Raw genomic sequence first — 24,469 nt, 5'->3', positions numbered from 1 at the left:
TCCTTAGTTCTTCAGCCCCTATTCCCTTACTGGGCCCAAATTTCTTTGAGAAATATGCTGGAATTTCTCCGAAAGGGGTAAATAATTCTAGAATTTGACAGCAGCAATCCAAATAGCCAACTAGGTGGATCAAGCGATCCTTCCACATCTTTTCTTTCTCTGTCTCGGCCAGCCCTGCAGCTAAGTCTAAGGCCACCAACCACGTGGCCCCTGCTGGATCAACTACCACCCCCTTATGGGCAAAACCCTCAGCCGATACTGGCAGAATCCACAGCACACCTCCCATCAAGATCCAAGCAGACCCCTCAAAGCCTCTCCCCAGAACGAACTGATACCCTACAAATAAAGAGACTCTGCAGGGTGTCAGGATGATAACAGAATGCTGGAGGCTCAGGGCCTCACTGTCCCCTGTGCTAGCGCCTGCAACACCCCTGTACTACCTGTGAGAAAACCCAATGGCCGAGGAGGGAGGAAGTTCGTGCAGGAACTCCAAGCCACGAACAACACTGTGATCCCTCGCCAGCCCACTGTGGTTCCCGATCGCCCCACTCTGTCAGCCTCCGTCTCTGCTGACAGCAAGTGTCTCGCTGCGATCAGCGTCTCCATGGCTGTGGCCGGCCGGGATCTCCGCTCTCCCTGGGCAGTCGTCACGGCCCGGGGTTCTCCCAGACCTTACAAGCTGACTTAGGGGACACGAGGTGTCCTGGAGGGTCTTCTCTGCCCCCGTTCCCAAGCCTCTCCACGGGAGGCCAGCAGCCCTCTGTTGATACTTTTAGCCTTAACATAAAGTTGGGGCGCCTGGGGGGCTCAGTCGGTTGAGCGTCTGCCTTCGGCTCAGGTCCTGGTCCCAGGGTCCTGGGATCGAGCCCCGCATCGGGCTCCCTGCTCGGCGGGAGGCCTGCTTCTCCCTCTCCCACTCCCCCTGCTTGTGTTCCCTCTCTCGCTGTGTCTCTCTCTCTGTCAAATAAGTAAATAAAATCTTAAAAAAAAAAAAAGAACATAAAGTCTTCAAGAAAAAATTGCAGTTTGCTCAAACTCAGGTTCAATATTTAGGGCACCCGATCTTGGAACAAGGCCTCACTTAGAAGCACGTGCACTTTGTAGTTTCCTGCACATCCCAAACCTAAAACTATGCACCGATTACAAGGTTTTCTCAGACTTAGCTGGCTGTGGAATTGGATTTTGAACTTCTCTCTTGTGGCCCAACCTTACATGTTTTCTAAAGAAGCCAACAAATCTGACCCCATCATTTGGGAAAACCGGGATGACAGAACCTTTGGGGCCTTAAAGAAAAGCTTAATGGGGCCTCCTGCCCTTGGACATCCTCATTATCTGCTCCCCTTTTTCTTTTTTATATGTGAGGGGGAAGGGAGTGCCTTCAAGTACCCACCCCGAAGTGAGCCATTCCCGCCACCACCCTTTGGCTAAGGGCAACGAGGAGACAGTCTTGGGACCGCCGTGGCCGTCCCCGTGCCCCGTGGCGTAGAGGCCCTCCTGAACACCGCCACCCTCTGGCCTGTCGCCTCCCGCCTCCGAAACCCTCTTCCTAACACTCCTCCCAGCACTTCTCGCTGCAGTCACCTTCTCCCCGCCACCGCGCTCCCGCCTCTTGGACAACACCCCTCACCGCTGCTGAGAGATCCCCTTCTGACTCCGCTCATTTACAGGAAACGCCTCTAACCAGTGCAGGTTTGTCATGGTTACCGAAGGTCCCATTTGAAGGGTGCAAATGGCAAACATCGAAAGAAGAAAGTTCAAGATGGCAGCATAGTACCGTCCTGAGCTCGCCTCATCCCACAGACACAACAATCTACAACCGTATTCAGAATAATTCCCCGTGGGGGGACCTCGACACTGGGTGGGCAGAGCCCCCACCACACGGGGCAGCACGGAGACGGGTGGGAGGCAGAGAGGCGGTGTCTCTAAGGAAAAACCACACTCCGGGGCCGGCACCCCACAGTGGAGAGGATCTCACAGGTCTGGAAGTTCTCCCTGAGGAGCGAGAGCTTTGAGCTCCACGTCAGGCACCCCAGATCCAGACGAGCTCCCAAAACACCTGGCTTCAAAAACTAACAGGGAATAATGTCCAGGAAAACTACAGAACTGTAGGAGAAGGAACATCCACCCTTAAAGCTTAATGCACAGACTCACTTGACTCGGAAACCAGTGCAAAAACACCATATAAAAAATGGATGTACCATAGGTAGAAATGTACTCGTTAATCTTGGAGTGCCTGCCGGAGAGGAGAGAGCTGGGCATCTCCCCGGGGATGGAGACACGGGGAGCAGCCATTTTTTTCTAGCCCATTCTGCCCTGTGGACCCCAGCGCTGGCTAGTGCCATTTTGAAATCCTGCCTCTAGACTGCTAACAACAGGGTGCATGCCCCTGAGGGTCTGCACAACCCTGGGCTTTGTCGAGGCCTCACAGATGACGGATGATAACCCAGCCCGGGCGGGGAGTCCCGGCCAGCCGGACCGGGTGCCGCCCCTGCCCACCCGCACGCCCGCAGCTGCTGCGGCCCCCATAAGGGGCACCCCTGGAGGACCTGGCACCGGTGGCCTGGAGGGATTGCCCTTCTTGGCCCCACAGGACATTTCCTGCATAAGCCTCGAACACTGGGAGAAGTAACTGAACTACCTGATACAAAGAAACAGAGTCAGGCCAGGCGAACGGACACAGGAGTATATTCCAGACAAAATAACAAGACAAAGCCTGAGAAAAAATAACTGAATGAAACGGAGATAACCAATCAGCCCGACAGAGTTCAAAGCAATGGTCATAAAGTTGCTTACTGAACTCAGGAGGAGAATGGATGAAACGGTGCAGACTTCAACAAAGAGACAGAAAATGTGGGGCGCCTGGGTGGCTCAGTCGGTTAAGTGTCTGGCCTCAGCTCAGGTCATGATCCCAGGGTCCTGGGATCGAGCCCCGCGTCGTGCCCCCTGCTCGGTGGGGAGCCTGCTTCTCCCTCTGCCCCTCCCCCCCCAGCTTATGCTTGCGCTTGCTCTCTCCTCCTCTCTCAAATAAAATCTTTTAAAAGAGAGAGAGATAGAAAATGTAAGAAAGCAGAATTGAAGAATATGAAAACAGAAATAGAAAATACACCAGAGGGACTAAACAACAGATTAGAGGATACAGAAGAACAAATCAGAGATGGAGACGACAGGGTAGTGGAAACCACCCAAAATGAAGAACAAAAAGAAAAAAGAATTAAAAGAAATAGCTTAAGGGACTTCCGGGACAACATCAAGATACTGTAGACTACCACCCATATTACGGGGGTCCCAGAAGAAGAGAGAGAAAGGGGCAGAAAACTTATTTCAAGAAATAATAGTTGAAAACTTCATTAACCTGGGGAAGGTAACAGACATCAAGACCAGAAAGCACAGAGAGCCCCAAACAACATGAACCCAAAGAGATCCACACCAAGACACATTATAATTAAAATGTCAAAAATTAAAGATACAGAGAGAATGCTAAGCAGCAAAAGAAGAGCAATTAGTTATGTATAAGGGAACTCCTTTAAGACTACCAGTGGATTTTTCGGCAGAAACTTTGCTGGCCAGAGTCAGTGGTGTATATATTCAATATTCATATATTCAAAGTGCTGAAAGAAAAAAAACACAACCAAGGATACTCTCTACCTGGCAAAGTTAATATACAGGATTGAAGGAGAGATAAAGACGTCCCCAGACAAGCAAAACTAAAGGCACTCGGGGGCACCTGGCTAGCTCACTCAGTAGAGCATGTGACTCTTCATCATGAGTTCGAGCCCCATGTTAGGTGTAGAGATTACTTAAATAAATAAAACTTTTTTAAAAAAAAGTCAGTATAAGGGTTAAGAAACAAAAGTAGTAAAATCAACTAAATCTACAATAATCACTTGAGGTATATGCTAAATAAAAAGATGTAATAGAACGTCAAAAACATAAAACGGGGGAGATGAAATGTAGTGCTTTGGGAATGGATTTGAACCTTAAACAACCACCTACTTAAAACAGAAGGCTATAGGGGCGCCTGGGGGGCTCAGTCGTTAAGCGTCTGCCTTCGGCTCAGGTCATGATCCCAAGGTCCTGGGATCGAGCCCTGCACTGGGCTCCCTGCTCCGTGGGGAAGTCTGCTTCTCCCTCTGCCACTCCTCCTGCTTGTGTTCCCTCTCTCACTGTCTCTCTGTCAAATAAATAAATAAAATCTTTAAAAACAAAGGCTATATACACAGGTTGTTAAATATGAACCTCATGGTAATCACAAACCAAAAACCTATATTATATACACAAAAATAGTAATAAATAAATAAAAGCTAAAATGAAAATAAGTAAATAAATACAATAAGTAATAATAATAGATACACAAAAACTAAAGAGAAATGAATCTAAACAACACTAAAGAAAGTCATCAAATCACAGGGTAAGCGAGCGAGAGAGCAGAGAAGAACTACAAAAACAACCAGGAAACAATTAATGAAATGGCAGTAAGTACACACCTATCAGTAATTACTTTAAATGTAAAAGGACTAAATGCTCCAATCAAAAAAAAAAAAAAAACTGAAGGATTAAAAAAAACAAAAATTAAGACCCATCCAAATGCTGTCTACAAGAGACTCACTTCAGACCTAAGACACACACAGACTGAAAGTGAAGGGATGGAAAAAGACATCGCGTGCAAATGGAAACAACAACAACAAAAAAAAAACCAAAAAACCGCTGGGGTAACAATGCTCCCATCAGACAAAATAGTTTGGAAGGCAAAGGCTAGAGCAAAGGCCAAGAAGTGTGTTGTGTAATGATAAAGGGACCAAGCCAGCAAAAGGATAGAACACTTGGCATTATTTATGCACCCAACAAAGGAGCACCTAAATACATGAAGTAATTATTAACACACACAAAGTTTGAAACTGACAGCAATATGATAATAGTAGGCCACTTTAATACCTCACTTACATCAATGCAGAGATCATCCAGACAGAAAAGCAGTAAGGAGACATTGACCTGCAGTCACACATTAGACCAGATGGACTTCACAGACCTATACAGAAGATTCCATCCCAAAACAGCAGAATACACATTCTTCTCAAGTGCACATGGGATGTCCTCCAGGATAGACCACATGTTAGGCCACAAAACAAGTCTCAATAAGTTTAAGAAGGTTAAAATCATACCAAGCCTCTTTTCTAACCACAATGGTATGAAACTAGAGATCAGTTATAGGAAAACTTACAAATATGTAGAGATTAAACAATGTGCTACTGAACAACCAGTGGGTCAATGAAGAAATCAGAGGAAATTTAAAAACGCCTTGAAGAAAAATAAAAATGAAAACACAATGTTCCAAAATCTGTGGGACACAGCAAAAGCAGTTCTCAGAGGGAAATTTATAGCAATAAAGACCTACCTCAAGAAATAAGAAAAATCTCAAACAATATAACCTTACACTTACAGGAACTAGAAAAAGAACAAACTAAGCCCAAAGTTAGTAGAAGGAAGGAAGTAATAAACATCAGAGCAGAAATAAATGAAATAGAGGCTTAAACAATAGAAAAGATTAATGAAACACAGAGCCCGTTCTTTGAAAAGATAAAATTGGTCAGCCATTAGCACAACTCATCAAGAAAAAAAGAGAACTCAAATAAATATAATTGGAAATGAAAGAGAAGTTACAACCAACGCCACAGAACTATAAAGGATTACAGGAGACTGCTATGAAAAATTATGTGCCAACAAATTGAACAACCTAGAAGAAATGGGTAAATTCCTAGAAACATAAAATCTTCCAAGATTGAATTAGGAAGAAAGAGAAAATCTGAACATACTGATTTTAGGTAATGAAATTGAATTCATAATAATAAAAAAAAAACTCCCCAAAAGTCCAGGACCAGATAGCTTCACAGATGAATTCCACCAAACATGTGAAAGAGTTAATGCCTATTCTTCTCAAACTGTTCCAAAAAATAGCCAGCGTTGTTGTGATACCAAAACAAGGAAAAGATACTACAAAAAAAAAAAAAAGAAAGAAAGAAAGAAATTACAGGTCAATAACTCTGATGAACATAGATACAAAAATCCTTGACAAAGTATCAGCAAACTGAATTCAATAATACATTAAAAGGATCATTCACCATGATCAAGTAGGATTTATCCCAGGGATGCAAAGATGATTCAAAATCTGCCCAATCGATGTGATATACCACATTAACAAAATTAAGAATAAAAGTCATATGATCATCTCAATAGATGCAGAAAAAGCATTTGACAAAATTCAACATCTATTCATGATAAAAACTCTCAACAAAGTAGGTAATAGAAGGAACATACCTTAACCTAATAAAGGCCTTATATGAAAAACCCACAGCTAACATAAAACTGATGAAAAGCTCAAAGTTTTTCTTCTAAGATCTGGAACAAAACAAGAATATCAACTCACCACTTTTATTCAACACAGTACTGGAATTCCTAGCCACAGCAATCAAACAAGAAAAGGGAATAAAAGGCATCCAAAATGATAAAGAAGCGAAAGATCACTATCGTTAGATGACATGATAATACAGAGAGAAAACACGTGATATATACAGAAAACTGTAAAGATTCCACCAAAATATTATTAGAATAAATTCAGTAAAGTTGCAGGATACACAATTAATATAAAGAAATCTGTTGTGTTTTTTATGGTAATAACAAATTAGCAGAAAGAGAAATTAAGAAAATAATCCCATTTATAATTGAAGAATAAAATACCCAGGAAGACATTAACCAAAGAGGTGAAAACTGTACTCTAAAAACAATACAACATTGATAAAATAAATTGAAGACAACACAAATAAATGGAAAGATACAAGATACAATGGAAAGAAAAAATTATATTGTTAAAATGTCCATATTACCCAAAGCAGTCTACAGAATCAGTGCAATAATCCCTATCAAAATGCCAAAAGTATTTTTCACAGAACTAGAACAAATAATCCTAAAATTTGTATGGAACCACAAGACCCCAAATAGCCAAAGGGATCTTGAGAAAGAATAACTAAGCTGGAGGTATCACAATTCCAGATTTCAAACTACATTACAAAGCTGTAGTAATCAAAACAGTATGGTACTGGCAAAAAACAACAACAACAACAAAAATCCAGACAGATCAATGGAACATACAAATGAGGCCAAAAATAAGCCCATGTACATATGGTCAATTAACCTATGACAGAGGAGGCAGGAATATACAATAGGGAAATACTGTTCCGGGAAGACTGGACAGCTACATGCAAAAGAATGAAACTAGAACATTTTCTTACACCATATAAAAAATAAACTCAAAATGGATTAGAGACCTAAATGTGAGACCTAAAACCATAGAAATCCTAGAAGAAAACAGGCAGTAAACTCGTGGAAATCAGCCTTGACCATATTTTCCTGGATCTCTCTTCCCAAGCAATGGCAACAAAAGCAAAAATAAACAACTGACACTACATCAAACTAAAAAGTTTTTGCACAACAAAGTAAACCATCAACAAAATGAAAAGTCAGCTACTATATGGGAGAGGCTATTTGCAAATAATAGATCTGATAAAGGATTAACATCCAGAATACATAAAGAACTCCTACAACTGAGTGGATGTATGCACGTACGCGTATGTATGCGTGTGTGTATGTGTGTATATATTTTCACACACACATACGCAATCCAATTTAAAAAATGGGCAGAGGACCTAAATAAACATTTTTCCAAGAAGACACACAGATGGCCAACAGATACATGAAAAGATGCCAAACACCACTAACCATCAGGAAATGCTGATCCAAACCACAATGAGATCATCACTTCATACCTGTCAGAATGGCCACTATGCAAAAGACAAGAAACGACACGTGTGGACGTGGAAAAAAGAGAACCCTCGTGCACCGTTGGTGGAAATGCAAACTGGTGCAGCTTTGTGGAAAACAGTATGGAGGCTTTTCAAAAAATTAAAAATAGAACTACCATATACTCTACTAATCTCACTTCTGGGTAGTCACCTGGAGAAAATGAAAACATGAATGTGAAAAGATCTCTGCTTCTGCGTTGCAGCGTTATTTACAACAGCTGAGGTACGGAAGCAGCCCCCGTGCCCACAGCCAGACAAGTGGGAAAGGAAGATGCGGGGTCTAAAAACGATGGGAGATTAGTCAGCCAGAAAGAAAGAATGAAATCTTGCCACTTGCAACATGGATGGAACTAGAGGGTATTATGCTATGAGAAATAAGTCAGAGGAAGACAAATACCATATGATTTCACTTATATCTAGAATCTAAAAGTCAAAACAAAGGAACAAACAAACGAACAAACAGACTCACAAAGAACAAACTGGTGGTTTCCCAGAGGGGCAGGGATAAGAGGGGGGTGGGTGAAATTGGCGAAGGGAATTAAAGGCACAACTTCCAATTATAGGGGCGCCCAGCTGGCTCAGTCAGTAGAACATCTGATTCTTGATCTCCGGGTTGTGAGTTCGAGCCCCATGTTGGCTGTAGAGATTACTTAAAAAAAAAAAAAAAAGATAAAGTCTAAAAAAACTTCCAGTTATAAAATACAGGGATAAAAGGTACAGCACAGGAAATACAGTGATATCCTGATATGTTTGTAGGGTGATGGACGGGGAGCGTTCTGTAACGTCCAGAATTGTTAAATCACTATGTTCTACAACTGAAACTAATATTGCATGTCAACTGGTACTTCAATTAAAAATAAAAAATTTTTCAAAGAAAAAATAATCTCACAACTTCATCAAAAAGAATCAAATACCTATAAATAAATTTCACCAAGGAGGTGAAAGAGCTGTAGTCTGAAAACTAGAAGACATTAATGAAAGAAATTGAAGACGACACACACACACACACACACACACACACACACACACACACACACACACAAAGGAAAAATCAACTATGCTTGTGGATTGGAAAAATTAATATTGTTAAAATGTCCATGCCGGGGCACCTGGGTGGCTCAGTCATTAAGCATCTGCCTTCGGCTCAGGTCGTGATCCCGGGGTCCTGGGATCGAGCCCCGCATCGGGCTCCCTGCTCGGCGGGAAGCCTGCTTCTCCCTCTCCCTCTCCCCCTGCTTGTGTTCCCTCTCTCGCTGTCTCTCTAAGTCCATGCCACCCGGGGCACCTGGGTGGCTTGGTCGGTTAAGCATCCAATTCATGATCTCAACGCAGGTCTTGGTCTCAGGGTCGTGAGTTCAAGCCCCGCACTGGGCTCCATGCTAGGCGTGGAGCCTATTTAAAAAGAAAAAAAAAAGAGTTGTCCATACTACCCAAAGCAACCTACAGATTCAGTGCAATCGCTATCAAAATATTAATGGCATTTGTCCCAGAATTAGAATAATCCTATATTGATAAGAAACCAAAGACCATGAACAGCCAAAGCAATCTTGAAAAAGAACAAAACTGGAATCCTTCCAGATTTCAAAGTACACTACAAATCTGTAGTAATCCATATATAGTTTGGTACTGGGACAAAAACAGACACACAGATCAATGGAACAGAACAATGAGCCCAGAAATAAACCCCAAACTTACGTGGTCATCTAATCTATGACAAAGGAGGCAGGAATCTACAATGGGGAGAGGACAGTCTACAAGAAACGGCGCTGCGAGAACTATGTGTGGCAGAAGAATGCCACACACAAGAATGAACTCTAAGTGGATTAAAGACTCAACTATAACACCCGAAACCATAAAAATCCTAGAAGAAAACAGGCAGTATGCTCTCTCAGATTGGTTTGAGCAGTATTTTTTTGATCTGTCTCCTCAGGCAAGGGCAACAAAAGCAAAAATAACCAAATGGGACTACATCAAACTAAAAAGCTTTTGCACAGCAGAGTAAACTATCAACAAAACCAAAAAAAGCAATGTACTGGGACGCCTGGGTGGCTCAGTCATTAAGCGTCTGCCTTCGGCTCAGGTCATGATCCCAGGGTCCTAGGATCGAGACCCACATCGGGCTCCCTGCTCAGCGGGAGCCTGCTTCTCCCTCTCCCACTGCTGCTCCCCCTGCTTGTGCTCTCTCTCTGACAAATAAATGAAAATCTTTTAAAAAAGGGGCGCCTGGGTGGCTCAGTTGGTTAAGCAACTGCCTTCGGCTCAGGTCATGATCCCAGGGTCCTGGGATCGAGCCCCGCATCGGGCTCCCTGCTCAGCTGGAAGCCTGCTTCTCCCTCTCCCACTCCCACTGCTTGTGTTCCCTTTCATGCTGTCTCTCTTTCTCTCTCTCTGTCAATTAAATAAATAAATAAAATCTTTAAAAAAAAATCTTTAAAAAAATGTACTGAATGAGAGAAGCTATTTGCAAATAATATATAGTTAAGAGGTTAACATACAAAATATATAAAGAACTCATACAATGCAGGATTTAAAAAACCATCCAATTTTTATTTTTTTAAAGATTTTATTTATTTATTTGACAGAGACACAACGAGAGAGGGAACACAAGCAGGGGGAGTGGGGGAGGGAGAAGCAGGCCCGAAGGGAGCCCGATGTGGGGCTCGATCCCAGGACCCTGGGACCATGACCCTAGCCAAAGGCAGACGTTTAACGACTGAGCCACCCAGGTGCCCCCCAAAAAACATCCAATTTTTTAAAATGGGCAGAAAACCTGAATAGACAGCTTTCCAAGAAGACAGACAGCCAACAGTTACATGGAAGATGCCCAACATCCCTCGGCATCAGGGAAATGCCGATCCAAACGACAATGAGATACCACCTCACACCCGTCAGAATGGCTAAAATCAATAACCTAGGAAGCAACAGATGTTGGCAGGGATGCGGAGAAAGGGGAACCCTCCTACACTGCTGGTGGGAATGCAAGCTGGTGCTGCCATTCTGGAAAACAGTATTGAGTGTCCTCAAAAAGTAAAAAATAGAACTACCCTACGACCCAGCAGTTGCACTAGTAGGTATTTATCTGAAGAAAATGAAAATAGTCATTTGAAAAGACATTTGCTCCCCTGTATTTACTGCAGCATTGTTTACAATAGTCAAGATATGGAAGCAGCCCGAGTGTCCACTGATAGATACATGGATGCCGAAGATCCCTTCCTCCTCCCTTCCTTCTCCCCCCCCACTCTCTCTCTCTCTCTCTCTCTCTCTCTCTCTCTCACACACACACACACAGGAATATTACTCAGCCATAAAAAAGAATAAAACCTTGTCATTTGCAACAACATGCATGGACCTAGAGGGTATTATGCTAAGTGAAATAAGTCGGAGAAAAAGCAAATGCCGTATGACTTCACTTATATGTGGAACCTAAAAAGCAAAGCAAACAAAACAGAAGTAGGCTCATAGATACAGAGGACAAGCTGGTGGTTGCCAGAAGGGAGGGGGCGATGGGTGACCTAGGTGAAGGAGACAAAGATGTACAGTCTTCCAGTTGTAAAATAAGACGGGGGTTGTAGTGAACAGCAAAGACAGTTGATGACACGGCCACAACTTTGGTGACTGATGATAACTAGACTTACCACGGTGACCATTTCATGGATCGCTTCAGCCCAACAGGCTGAGCTAGACGCTCTCACGTGGGCTTGTATCTTAGCCAAGGGCCAAACCACAAACATCTATACCAACTGTCAGCATGCTCTGGGGTAGCCCAGGACTTTGGGATGTTAGGGAAACAGCAAGGTTGCCTTACCTCTAATGGGAACAAAATTTAAAATGGCTCTTGTGCCCCAAAAGTATTAGATGCCATACTTTTGTCAGCTGCTCTATGATTAAGGTCTCGGGCATTTCAGACTTGACTCCCTGGAGGCAAAGGGAACCACCTCGTTGATTATTTCTACCAAGAACACTGCTCTCAAGGAAACCAACAACCAAACCTCTGTCGTGGTCCAAAGGGATGCTCCCCCAAATGACAATCTAGACAAATCGACAAGGGAGGCCCACCAACTGGCCCCAGAGAAGGGAAACCAATACTGGAAATATAATTGTTCAATAGAAAGAGAGAACTCTGGCTGAGACCAGATAACAATCCAGTCCTGCCCGAGACTCTAAAATTCCCATTACTGACCACTGGGCACACATTCAGTCATTGGTCTGCTGATAAAATGATAGGCTTTATGAACTAATACTGATAGGGAAATATCAGTAAGGCCACAGAATGTGGTCACCTTGCTTGTCCGTACTGCTCTCGGGCATTTTTTTTTTCAAGTTTTTATTTAAATTCTAGTTAGGTACCATGTATGGTAAAATTGGTTTCAGGAGTAGAATTTAGTGATTCATCACTTACACACGACACCCAGTGCTCATCCCAACAAGTGCCCCCAATACCCATCCCCCATCTAGCCCATTTCCCGCCCCCCCTTCCCTCCATCACCCCTCAGTTTGTTCTCCATCACTAAGTCTGGAGCACTGTAATTGCCCAGTGGATCATCTGAGGCTTGGCAAGTGGGTTTTATTCAGCTTCTCCCATCTCATGGATAGAATCTGATTTAGTCTTGGGTTATACGTTTTCTCACTGGACTGAGGCTTTCCCCTGTAGACAGGCAATAGCAAAAGTCCTATTAGAAAATATCATTCCAGGGCGCCTGGGCAGCTCAGTTGGTTGAGCGTCTGACCCTTGATTTCAGCTCAGGTCATGAACTCAGAGTCCTGGGATGGAGCCCCACGTCTGAATCCACGCTCAGCAGGGAGTCTCCACGCTCCAGTGGGATTCTCCCTCTCCCCACCCTCCTCTAAAACAAATAAATCTTTAAAAAAGATCATCCCTACCTGGGGAAATATCGACCTTCACAGGTCAGGTGATTCAGCAGGTCCCTGCTGTTCGGCGGACTGGAAAGCGCTTACACTGGACCTCCCACCCTCAGTCCTCACTCGGGGCTAGGACACACTAAGGCATTATTAAGACTCAACCGGCAAAATCTGTGAAGAGCCTTCAACTATCGCAGCCCAAAGCACTGCCACTGGTCCTTCTAAATCCCAGACCCCCCTGCGCTGGAACGCATAAACGCTGGCCCTTCGAGGTTAAGGGCACCCGGATGCACCTGGCTCCTGCCTGTCCCGATCCACAGCTGCTAGGAGATACTCCAACAGGGAAAAGACCTCATTCCTTCTACTGAGAACAAATGTGCTTCAGGAGAACAAGTTTTGTCACAGCACGCTCCCGTGAGGAGACGACCTCAAACTTCGCAACTTGCAACCAGACATTGCCGCTACTGGAAGACACCTCCAGAAAGTCTCTTCAGCCTTGTTGGAAGGGCCCCACCCGGTGCTGCTCACCAACACTGCATAATCGTGCTGAAGTGTGTACCCACTGGCCGTCAGCCCTTGGCAGAAGCGGCAGGTGATGCTAGCCCCGTGCTTCCTGGTGACCTCCAACACGTTCAGCCTCAACAAGACTCGGCGTTCAGACGGGAAACGCCTGATGTCTTCCTCCGAACCTTCCTCTTTTTTCAAATGTGGCCTTACATGCTTTTCTTTTTTTTTTTTTAAGATTTTATTTATTTTTTGACAGAGAGACATAGCGAGAGAGGGAACACAAGCAGGGGGAGAGGGAGAAGGGAGAGCAGGGAGCCCGATCCGGGGCTCGATCCCAGAACCTGGGATCATGACCTGAACCAAAGGCAGACGCTAACCACCCAGGCGCCCCGCCTCACATGCTTCTTATTGCTAAGAAGAAACTTTCTGACTACTCCGATGTGGGACCCAAAACCCAGGAAAGGTCTCTCCCGGCACGGAGGGACACAGATGACCCACCGATAAACTGTTTTTTAAAGGCGGGAGGGGCAGAGGGAGAGAGAGTCCGAAGCAGGCTCCATGCCCAGCATGCAGTCCCACCTAGGGCTCGATCTCACAACCCTGAGATCATGGCCTGAGCAGAAACCGAAAGTGGACGCCTAACTGACTGAGCCCCCCCAGGTGACCCTACTCTTGATCGGGGGTGCTTCTGAGGGAAGGTCTTCATCAAAAGAAGGAGACGTGAGCCTGAGTAAAGGACGCTGTGCTCACAGAGCCCGCAGCCGGCCGGGCAGCTCTGTCGCCCTACCCGCCTGTCCTCCCTCCCACGGGAAGCAGCCTCCGGACTAGACCAGCAGCAGGAGTTTCTTCCGGAAACAGCCGGCCAGTGAGAAACCGGCAGCGCCCTGAATTCTCACGTTCCCCCCACGGACACGCATTGCCAACGGCCTCTCCCGACTCCCTCCTTTTCCTCCCTCCTCCTGTTCCTCCTGGGGTCTCCAGACTCGCCTGCCTCTGGCTTTGCCACAGTCTGAACATCCGGCCATGCAAGTCCTCTGCCGTCCCAGAGGGAACCCAGCCTTCTGCTGAAATGACCGGCTGTTCCATTTGCAAGGCCGACAACCATTTGGCATGACGTTGGGGGTGTCCCGGACAGCCAGCCTCACCAGGTGCCTCACCCCCGTGCTTCAGTCGCCTCCCCTTGCACCAGAGGCAGCCCCCTCCTTGTTCTGGGCGCAGCTCTGCAGACCGCAGTTTTCTGACGGACCCATTCTATAGGTAGTGCCCGGAGCTGCCCTTTGCGGGTGGCCAGAAGGGAGGGCTCTGAGGACCACCGCCCACCAGTGGACGGACGGACTGACGAGGGCACTGGCCGGCTCTCCACGCTCCAGCATAGGCAAAGGGGTGGGGGACACACGAGACAGCTGATGGCAGGTGCAGGAAACCTCTTTATTGGGCAAAGCCACCCTATCCTTTGCCCGCAGGGAACAAGGAGTGTGTGGAGAAGGGCACGGGGATCTCGTAAGGTCAGAGACGCGGACATTTCGCGGGGGCGGGCGGAGGGCAGAAGTGACGCGGCTGCTCAGGCCTCCGCCTCCGCGAAAAGCGGGTTAATGAAGTAGCTGAGGCTGGCGCTGCTGCTTTCCACCTTCTGCGCGGGAGGCTGCGGGGTGCGTAGAATCAAGGGGCGGGGGCGCAGAGTCAAGGGGCGTCGGCGCCCAGCACGGCCGCGGGGAGGACCGACACTCCCACCCGCCCCCTCACCGGCTCAGCAGAGCCCGCCACGTCGAACACCGGGTTGGAGAAGCCCAGGGCCGCCACGACGGGCGCGGAGGCCGTTTCGTCGCGCCTGCTCCCCCTGGGAAACAAGGAAGCACGTGAGCCCTCGCGGCGACTCAGCGCCCCACTCCTGGTACCTGACCCTCCGCCCCGAGGCCCCGCCCCTGCGACCTGAGCCTCCGCCCCCCGGCGGATCCGCCCCGCTGTCCCGGGCCCCCCGCGGCGGCGCCCCGAGTACACGAGGCCCCGCCCCACGGCCCCGAGACCCGCCTGCCCGGGCCTCCGCCCCCCTGCAGATCCGCCTCTTGGTCCCGAGCCCCCACAGCCCCACAGCTCCCCCGCCGCCCCGCCCTGCGTGCCTGAGGCCCCGCCCCTCAGCCTCGCCCCGCAACCCCGAGGCCCCGCCGCGCGGCCCTCCGCCTCCCGGGAGCTCCCGACCCCGCGGCCCCGCCTGCGTACGTGGGCCTCGGAGCGCGGCGCCGCAGCAGCACCCCCGCCACCAGCGCCAGCAGCAACAGGAGCAGCCCAGCCGTCACTCCGCCTGCCAGCTCCGCGCGCAAATCTGAACCGTCCAGCCCCTCCGCCGAGCCATCCCCGACAGGCGCGCCCGACTCCCGGGCTGTCGCCGACAGGACCCCAAGGGCTTCGCCTGCAACGGAGGGCGCCGGCTCAGTCTCCCCCACGCGGGGCGGAGCAGGGGCCGAGAAAAGCGCACCCGCGGTTACCGTGCTCGGCGACGTCCGCCAGGAGGGCACGGGCCAGCCGCCCCGCACCGCCCGTCTGGGGCCCGGTCTCTGCCAGCACCACCTGAATCTCCGTGTCCGCCTCCGCGCCTGCGGTCCCGCGCGGCCGGGGCGGGAGCGGCACCTTGGACACGGCCACTTGCAGCCCCTGATGCTGGGGCTGGGGAGGGAGACAGGGTTGTCCCAGGGACTTCGCCCTCAGACGTGCGGGGCGTTGGCGGCAGGGACGAATGGTGGGCAGGTGCGCAGAGAGTGACCACGTCAGTGAGGCAAAGTGGGGCCCCGGGGTCCCTGCGGAGGAGGAGGTCCCGGGTGGGCGCGGAGGGGGGGTGACAAGGCGAGGGTGGAGGGGCGCGGCCCCATTACCAGGAAGGCTTGCAGCAGCCGCGCCCGGTACCGCTCAATGTCAAAGGTGGGCCCGTGGGTCAGCGACACGATGGCTCCTGCGACAGGAGGGTAGGGGTCGGCGGCGCAGGCCCGGGACCATCAGGGAAACTGAGGCTGGGGGCGAACCAGAGTAGCTAGGCTCACGTGCCGGGAGGGGGCGCTCACCGCAGAGGTCACAGCACTGCCCCTCGGGCCGGAGGGCGTCACGGCAGGCGGCCGGGGGGCAGCGACCGCCCAGGGGCTGGAGCAGGGCCGCGCAGATCCAGGGCTGCACCTGGAGGAGGGAAGCGGCCGTCAGCGCGGAGACGGTTAGGGCCTGACCACGGCGGCAGAGGGTCGGGCGCCAGGCCCCCACCCCGAGCGGGCCCCCGCCACCCCGCTGCGGGCCGCGCTCACCTCGGCGTTGCCGCAGACGCAGCCCGACGGGTCGGCGCAGGCCTCGGGGCCCAAGCTCAGAGCGCCCGGCCCGTGGAAGCGCAGGAGGCCGGCGCGGGACGCCAGGAACGCAGCCAGGTCCTCGTCGCGCGTGAACGTCTGCGGGTGGCCGGGTCACGAGCGGCGCCCGCCCGAGGAGGGGACAGCCTCTGAGTGCTCGGAACTCACGTGCGGGGATTGGCAGGGGCGGAGGCGCTCCGGGAGGGGCACTGCCCGGGCCGAGGCGCGGAGAGGAGACCCGAGCCCCGGCCCCGCGCGCCAGCTCACCTGGCGCAGAGCCCGGACGCTGCGGACGCGCGCGGGGCGGGCGCCCGGGCCGAGGCCCACTCGGAAGGAGGCGTCGGACGGGAAGACGACGTCGTCGTGGCGGCAGGGCACGCGCTCGGCGTCCACGGAGAAGAGGCCGTGCGCCGCGTCCCCGGAGCGCCACAGGCGCGGGTCGTGCCACGAGAAGCGGTCGGGGTCCAGGAAGAGCGCAGGGGCGCCTGGGTGGGCGCGCGTCCCTGAGCTCCGCTGGAGCGGCGCCCCCCAAACAGGCCCCGCCCCGACACGCCCTTCCCCCAAGACCCGCCCCCCGGACAGGCCCCGCCCCGGTCCCCTCTCCCCCCACCCAGCCCCGCCCCCGCCCCCGCCCCCGCCCCCGCGCCCCTCACCTGTGCCACAGCCCGGGTCCCTGCTGGCGTCCGGGGCGCTGAAGCCGGCCCCCGAGGCCAGGACGAATTCCCCGTCCCGCGGCAGGAGCTGCAGGCAGCACAGGCGGAGGCGACGCCTCGCGGTGGTCCAAGGTGCCACGGGGTCCCGCCCCCGCCCCTGTGTTCTCGGGGAGGGGAGCGTAGACCACCGAGCAGGCAGGTGAGGTCAGGGGCTGGGGGCGCCTGGCCCTGGCTGAGGGTCAGAGAAGCCGGAGAGAACAGGACTGCAGGCCAAGGAGCCATACCCAGCCTGAGACCTGGGGGCGTGAAGAGTTTGGGGCAGGGTGACCCTAGGGTCATTGCCCTCTCCCATCACCCCCGAGGACCTGTACAAGACAGGAACCCAAGCCGCGGGGCGGGGGGGAGGGGGTGAAGGCAGCCCTGAACTGTGTGAGGGAGAGGAGGGAGGTGCAGGGAGCGGCACTGTGACAAGAGGCAGCCCCACCCACAGGCCGGCGGGAGTGAACCCTGGAGACGGATGCGCCCAGGAACCGGGGAAGGCGTCGCAGTGCGAAGCCTGAACAAGACCTTGTTTTTGGAAAAGAACCAAAGGGGGTTGAGTCACTATACTGTACCCCCGAATGTAACATAACACTGTATGTTAACTATACTGGAATGAAAATTAAAACTTAATAATAAAAAGAACCAAAGAGGGGGAATATAAATTACAGAACACGGAATAATTGAAAGGAAGAGCACACTAGGTGAGATAAACATGTGGACTGGTCCAGCTGGAGAAGGTCCAGCGACCGGGGTGTCCCTGCGGAGGGACTCTGCAGGGCAGAGCAGGAGAAGGTGGAGCCCCTACGAAGGGAGGGAGGCTTGACACCACGGGGCCAAAATGCAGATACAAACGTGGGATATTTGAAGAAGCAAGGAGGATGCATTTTCCAGATTTGAAGAAAGCTGAGAAACCTCAGATGGAAAGGCATCACGTGGCATGGGAAGCAAGAAAATCACACCCAGACACGCAGCAGTGTGTTTAGGAACGTCAGCGACACAGAGAACATTCTAAAAGCTTCAGAGACAAAGAACAGATCACCCAGGAACAACAAAAAAACTCAGAGGTCAAGTTTCTGAGCAACAATGGATGCAAAAAGACAATGTAACGATATTTTACGTATTAAAGGAAAAGACGGTCCCATCTCGAATTTTATATATGGCCAAAGCTCCATTCAAATGCAGGAGCCTAAGGAAAAGACTTCAGACTGCAGCAGAGACCTGCCCTGAAAACATGCTTGGCTGGAGGAAGAAGGAAAGAAATACATCAAAAGGACTTGTTTGTGGGAAGACACGGACACTGAAAAGCTTAAGAAATAAAAAGGACTGCCAGACTTGAAAACCTGGGTGAAATTTCTAGAAAAATCCAAAATGTCAAAATCGACACAAGAAGCAATAGAGAATTTGCATAGACCAGCAAACATTAAAGAAATTAAAATGCCAGTCGCTTTCCAGCACCCTTGTTTTTACATGTACACTACACTCTCAAGGAACAACTGATTTCTTCTTAACAGAAGTTGTTCTGAGAAACAGAAAAAATGAGTGAAAATTGCCCAGGCCATTTCATGAGGTCTGTGTTGATCTTGATTCCAAAACCAGATGAAGAAAAATTGTAGGTTCGTTCTACTTATAAATGTAGACGCAAAAAAAAATCCCAAATAAAGTATCAGCCAACTAGGGGCACCTGGGTGGTGCAGTCGGTTGAGTGTCCAAATCTTGGTTTTGGCTCAGGTCATGATCTCGGGGTCGTCAGATCGAGCCCTGCAACGGGCTCCACGCTCAGCAGGGAGTCTGCTTGGGATCTCCCTCTCCCTCTGCCCCTCCCGCTCACACGCTCTCTCTCTAAAATGAAGAAAGAAATCTTTAAAAATATATATCAGTGACTAGATCCATTACTGTATTTTAAAAATGCATGGTGATCCTGGGGTTCCTGTCCCGGGACTGCTCCCAACCCCACTGCCCAGTCGTGTGTATGATGGTGTTCCAGCTAATGGCAGTGAGGAGTCTTATGCCAACAAAAGCAGTGTATTAGGGCAGACGGAAGTCAGGTGTCTTGCAGAAAAGGCATGCTCTGACCTGCACCTACAGGAAGGTGCCAGGAGGACATTAGTCTCGTAATGACAGTTCAACCTCAGAAAACCTCACTAACAGGCTAAAAGGAAGGAGGGGGGGGCAATCGTATCTCACTTGATGTAAAAAAAAAAAAAAAAAACAGTAACAACAACAAAACACACCAGAGAAGTCCAACAAACCTATTTATGATTTTTTAAGAAGCAGCTAGCAAGCTAGTAATAGAATTTCCACAGTTCAATAAAGTTTATGTACCAAAACCCTACAGCAAACATTACCCTCAATGGAGAAATGTGACATGCCTTCTCTTTCACATTGGAACAAGACACGGATGCCCGCTTTTGTCACTTTTGTTTAACCTAGGGGGAGGAGTCCTGGACAATGTTATATTTTTTTAAAGATTCATTTATTTATTTTATTGAGAGAGAGTTGGGGGGAGAGAGGGGAGAGAGAATCCCAAGCAGACTCCCCGCTGGGCACGGAGCCTGACACAGGGCTTGATCCCACGATCCTGAGATGACCACCTTAGCAGAAACTAAGAGACAGACGCCTCACCAACTACTCCACCCAGGCGCCCCCTGGACAATGCTATTTGGAAAGAAAAAGAAATAAAAGGAGTCAGGACTGGAAGAAAGGAGGAGCAACTCTCGTCATTCATAAAAGTAAACCACTAGACAGGTAATTTTTAAAAATAGAGCACTGTTCACAAGAGAAACCACATTACAAAGTGTTCATGAATGGACCGATCTATACAAGACCTCTATGGGCACCACTCGAAAACTCTTAGTATCGAGTTTTATGATGGATGATACGAAACATTTGCAGAGAAATTCATGGCCTGATGATAGAAAGCGGGTGTTCATTCCCAAACAAAATTCCGGGGTTTTGTTGTGGCTGTTGTTACCTGATAAACCTACCCTCCAGTTTCTTTGCAACAATCCGATCCACAAAGAACTAGTTGGCCCTGTGGCGGAAGAGTGGACGGGAGAGTTGCCCCAGCGGGCATTAAGCCTACCCACAGAGCCACAGCGTGAGGACCACGTGGTGCCGGCGGGAAGAGACAAAGGGACAAGGGAGAACTCAGAGCGCCCTGCACCCAGGGCGGCTGAGCCACAGCCAAGGGGCGAGGCTGGTGGCTTGGGGGAAGAGGTCAGAAACTGTGCTTATTCTAAGAAGAAGAATAAAGCTGGGTGCCTAGCTAGTGCCCCACTCAAGCGTGGGCCCCTGATTGTGGAACTGCGATGTAATCACTTATTACACATGTGCTCGGCTAAGGCTGCGACTCAGCAGCAGCAAAAAGATTCCTAAAACGCCACGAACACCCATATAAGGCAGCGGATTTTGCAGCACAGATTAGGAGGGCAGCTGTTCGGCGAAGGGCACCACACGCCAAAAGTTCACAGTGAGAAGACACTTGCAGTCTCTCAAACCAACCACGGATTGATGGATAGAAAATATGAGATTCCTAATGATGTAATGTATGGTGATTAACATAACAATAAAAATTTAAAGAAGAAAAAAAAAAAGGAAAGAAATTAAAAAAAAAAAAAAGATGAGATTCCATTCCAGACCACGAAAACTGGGCGAATAGAAATGGGAGGGGAGAGGGGGTTCAGGAAGGGGAAAATCCCAGAGGGGGAAGCTCCAAACCTGAGATGTGCGAATTAAAACACAGCTGTGGGTGCACCTTTTACTAGGGCTACATCTGGGCAGCCAGATAATGCTGAGCACAGGGGGTCATGGAGGAGGGACCTCCATGCAGCGGGGCTGGGAGGCGGTCTGGGGCAGCTCTGGGTCCATTCAGCCTGTTCCCGGGCCCCTGGACAGTTCCCGCCAGGGTCTTCCAGCAGGGGTGGGAGAGTGGGGGGAAGCCCCTTGGTGCAGGAGGAGAGGCTGGGGAGGTGAGGGGGTGCCTCACGGGCCCCCAGGAAAGGAGGTGGGACTCCCATTTGGACAGCTGGGGATGGAAAGAAGGGCCAGAGAGAGGGACCTGTCAGGCGATGAATGAATGAATGAATGAATGAATGAATGAATGAATGGATGGATGTCTCTTTTAAGATCCTCGAGCTCTTCCAAAGGAGATCATGAAAATAACTAAGTCAGCAGGGAAGGCTCCCAGGCCCCAGGCCCCCACCCCAAGGGTCCCGCACCTGCTCTGGATGCCCCTCTTCCTGCTCCGGGCTGCTGCCTGCCTGGTCGCCACAGTTAGGCACGGCCAGGGGGAGTGGGCGCTGGGCCCAGCTGCCCCCCCATGCCTCCCCTCGATCCTTCACCTGCTGCTGCCCCCTTCCGCACCTTAGTCTTTGGGTTGGACAGATGTAAAAGGGCATCCTGACCCCGGATCTGCCAGGACCAGGGACTGCCCGTCTCGGCCCGATGCCTCCGGCCCAGGCAGGGACAGCTCTGGCTCACAGGTGGGGGTAGGGGTCCCTTGCACTGATTTGTCCTGCCCCATGAGTGGCAGGATCCCACCGTTAATGCCACTTTTGGAAACCATCCATTAACCAAGACATCTCAGGGAGTGGAAATAAGGCCTGGGGTCCCCAGATCCTGCATCTGGGCAAGAGATTGGGTGGGGCCGGGGCTACCAGATGCCTCCCCCAACTCACCTACCCACACAAAATCCAGTGGCCTCTAGATGACAGCCCCAGCCCTGGCACCCACACCCAGAGCACTGCCCCCCCCCACCAACTCCACCCTTACTCAGAGCCAGCAACCCTCACATCAGTCACACCTTGCTGGCAAGTCGGCTGTTGACAGGACAATGATCAACCCAGAGGACAGCGGGTGCTGTGGGGGTGCTTAACTAGGAGGGGACCCTGAAATCCCCAGGTTCCAGGAAATGACACTTTGAATTGGGGAGCGGTGACTCTTTCTGCAAAGGGCCGGACAGTAAATACGTTAAGCTTTGAGGGCCACACAGACTCCCTCATGGCCACTCAACTCTGCCTTGTAGTGTGACGGCGGCCATAGATGTTAGCAACCAAATGGGCGGGGCTGTGTGCTAATAAACCATGATTTACTGAATTCTATATTTCCCGTGCCACAAAAGTGTTCATCTTTTGGCTTTTTTCCCCCAACCATTTAAATGTTTCAAAACCATTCTTAGCTCCGGCCATGCGGCTGCATTTGGCCAGTACGTAGCTTGCCGACCCTGCCTTTAATAAACAGCGGAAGTCTTTCTCCCAGGCCTTATCAGAGCCCTTAACACATCCCGAAAGCTCCAGACAAGTAGGTGGCTTCTCCCAAATTTACTGGTCATGGAACCTCTTTTAACCCTAATTCCCACCATTCTCTGGAACACTAGTGTCCTGCGAAGCAGTTTGAGAGAAAGACCCCTGAGACTTCTGATGGGGGGTTTTAGGTACCAGACGGAGAAAGGCTTTGGGGAGAAGAGTAGGGGAAGGGTGTTTCCTGGAGAGAACCTTAGAGAAGACAGACTACTGGGGGCTGGAGGCCAGAAGCAGAGGGCACTGGGGACAGGAGGCACCCTCGGAACCCCTTTCCAAGGCTGGGGCACAGCCTGAGCTGGGGCCACAGGACGAGCGTCTGCCCTCCCCTACGGGTCCCCCACCTCCCAGAAGGCCCTCCAGAGGACAAAGGCCCAAGGCCTGCACGGTTTCCCATGTGGGTGGGGGCCGATCTCAAGGCAAGAAAGGTGCTTCAGGAGGACCAGGCGGGACCACCAGCCCCCCTCCATCCCGGGTCTCAGCCACAGCCCCCCTCACCATGTCTGAGATGCTGTGACCCTCTCGCACCAGGACTGACACCATCTGCAGGAAGAAGTGGTGTTGGCTAGCGGACACCCTTTGCCTCTCCCCCACCCCTGGCCCCGCGAGTCCCCATCCCGAGCCCCTCAACCCCGGGGGTGGGGAGAAGGCACCTTGTTTGCGGGGAACTCGACGGCGGCGCCCGCACACGGGGTCCGGTTCTGGCTCCAGTTGGCAGCGGGTTCGAAGTCAGTGTTGGGGACCCAGAGTTTGTAGGCGGCCCGGGTCAGCGCTGGGGATGGGGATGACTCAGTGCCTCCCGCTCAGACGCCCCCACCCACAGGCGGAAGGAAGGTTGGCCACAGAGCCCCGGCCGCAGATGGGGTCACCAGGGCGGCCCAGACCCTGCGAAAGCCCCGCCTCAGTGTGACGAACTCCTACTGGATCTGCGGAGTCCGCTCCTATATGCCCCCTCTAGGACGCCCGCCAAGATCGCCTCCTCGCCCCGCCGCCCCCCCCCCACCCCGTTTGCCCGTCGCTGGAGCAGAGCGCACGGCCGGGCAAGGACAGTGACAACCGACAGACCGAGGTAAAGGGTAGCGGAGGCCTCTGCCAAGTAGAAGGGGCCGGAGGGCGGGCTCTGATTGGGAGTTGTGTCCTGAGGGAACCGCGAGGGCCTTAAGAGAGGGGGACAGGGACGGGGCTGCAGTTTTCAAGCTCCCGGGCCTGGGGGCGTACACCGAGGACACGCGCCCACTGGGGTGCAAAGGGGGAGGGTCAGCGCGCCCTCGGGGACGGGGAAACTGAGTCAGGCTGTGGAGCCCGCACACTCCCGCGCGCGCAGTCGCTGCTGTGGGCAGGAACTGGGGACGCTGCGCATTTCGCAAACCGACCACCGGCGCCCGAGGGCAGGGCCGAGCCCCGAGGGGGCGGGGGAGATCCTGGCCGGGGGCCTCGCCTCCACAAGGCCAGGGAACCTCCCCAGCTGCCGCCCTCCGCCCCGGGCGAGCCGAGGCCCTCGCGGGTGTGTGGGGCCCGCCGCCGTCCGGGCTCCACCAGGGCGCGCCCCCCGCTTACCGCACAGCTGCAGCCACAGAAGGACCCGGCCCGGAACCCCCATCCCGCCGCGCTCCCGCGTCGCCACCCGGAGACTTTGCCCCGCGGGGCCCACCTGACCGGGCGGGGCGGGGCGGGGCGGGCGGCCGGGCGGTTACACATTTACCCCCGGGCCCCTCGAGGCGCCGGTCGGACTCGCTCCCTCCCCCACACTCAGCCCTCCGGGACCTGAGGACCTTGGGTGCCCGGGAGGAGGAGCTTGTCACAACACCCCTGCTCCGGGACAAGGGTGTGTTGGGGGGGGGTTGGTGAACAACCTCAGGTTTCCCTGCTGCCTCTGACCCTGTGAGGCTGGCGCGGCACCTTCTCTGCCCACCTGCTGGGGCTGGGTGCCCACC

The 24,469-nt window shown here is 51.4% G+C and overlaps 1 protein-coding gene across 1 annotated transcript; it reads right to left on the bottom strand.

Annotated features, from left to right (window-relative positions):
* Nucleotides 1-14,629: 14,629 nt before the first annotated feature.
* Nucleotides 14,630-24,236, bottom strand: AMN (amnion associated transmembrane protein). Its single transcript, XM_073894894.1, has 12 exons — nt 24,093-24,236; nt 23,189-23,307; nt 23,034-23,078; nt 17,197-17,284; nt 16,811-17,028; nt 16,505-16,642; nt 16,274-16,382; nt 16,088-16,164; nt 15,704-15,881; nt 15,438-15,627; nt 14,964-15,057; nt 14,630-14,862 (listed from the first exon to the last, which is right to left on the bottom strand). Exons 1-12 carry the CDS (start codon nt 24,133-24,135, stop codon nt 14,782-14,784), a joined length of 1,380 nt encoding a protein of 459 aa, XP_073750995.1. The 5' UTR covers nt 24,136-24,236; the 3' UTR covers nt 14,630-14,781.
* Nucleotides 24,237-24,469: the final 233 nt, after the last annotated feature.

This window comes from Callorhinus ursinus, unplaced genomic scaffold, assembly GCF_003265705.2.
Source record: "Callorhinus ursinus isolate GAN/ISIS: 27379988/994484 unplaced genomic scaffold, GSC_fseal_2.0 scaffold8, whole genome shotgun sequence".
NCBI classification, from domain to species: Eukaryota; Metazoa; Chordata; class Mammalia; order Carnivora; family Otariidae; genus Callorhinus; species Callorhinus ursinus.
The sequence above is the reverse complement of the archived record's forward strand: the minus strand, read 5'-3'. Positions and strand labels throughout refer to the sequence as shown.

Coding starts and splice junctions, on each gene's coding strand:
- AMN (XM_073894894.1), bottom strand. CDS start 24,135: ATGGGGGTTCCGGGCCGGGTCCTTCTGTGGCTGCAGCTGTGCG. Junction 15,882..16,087: donor GGCTGCTGCAAGCCTTCCTG/GTAATGGGGCCG, acceptor CTCCCTCCCCAG/CCCCAGCATCAGGGGCTGCA. Junction 14,863..14,963: donor TGGCGGGCTCTGCTGAGCCG/GTGAGGGGGCGG, acceptor CGCACCCCGCAG/CCTCCCGCGCAGAAGGTGGA.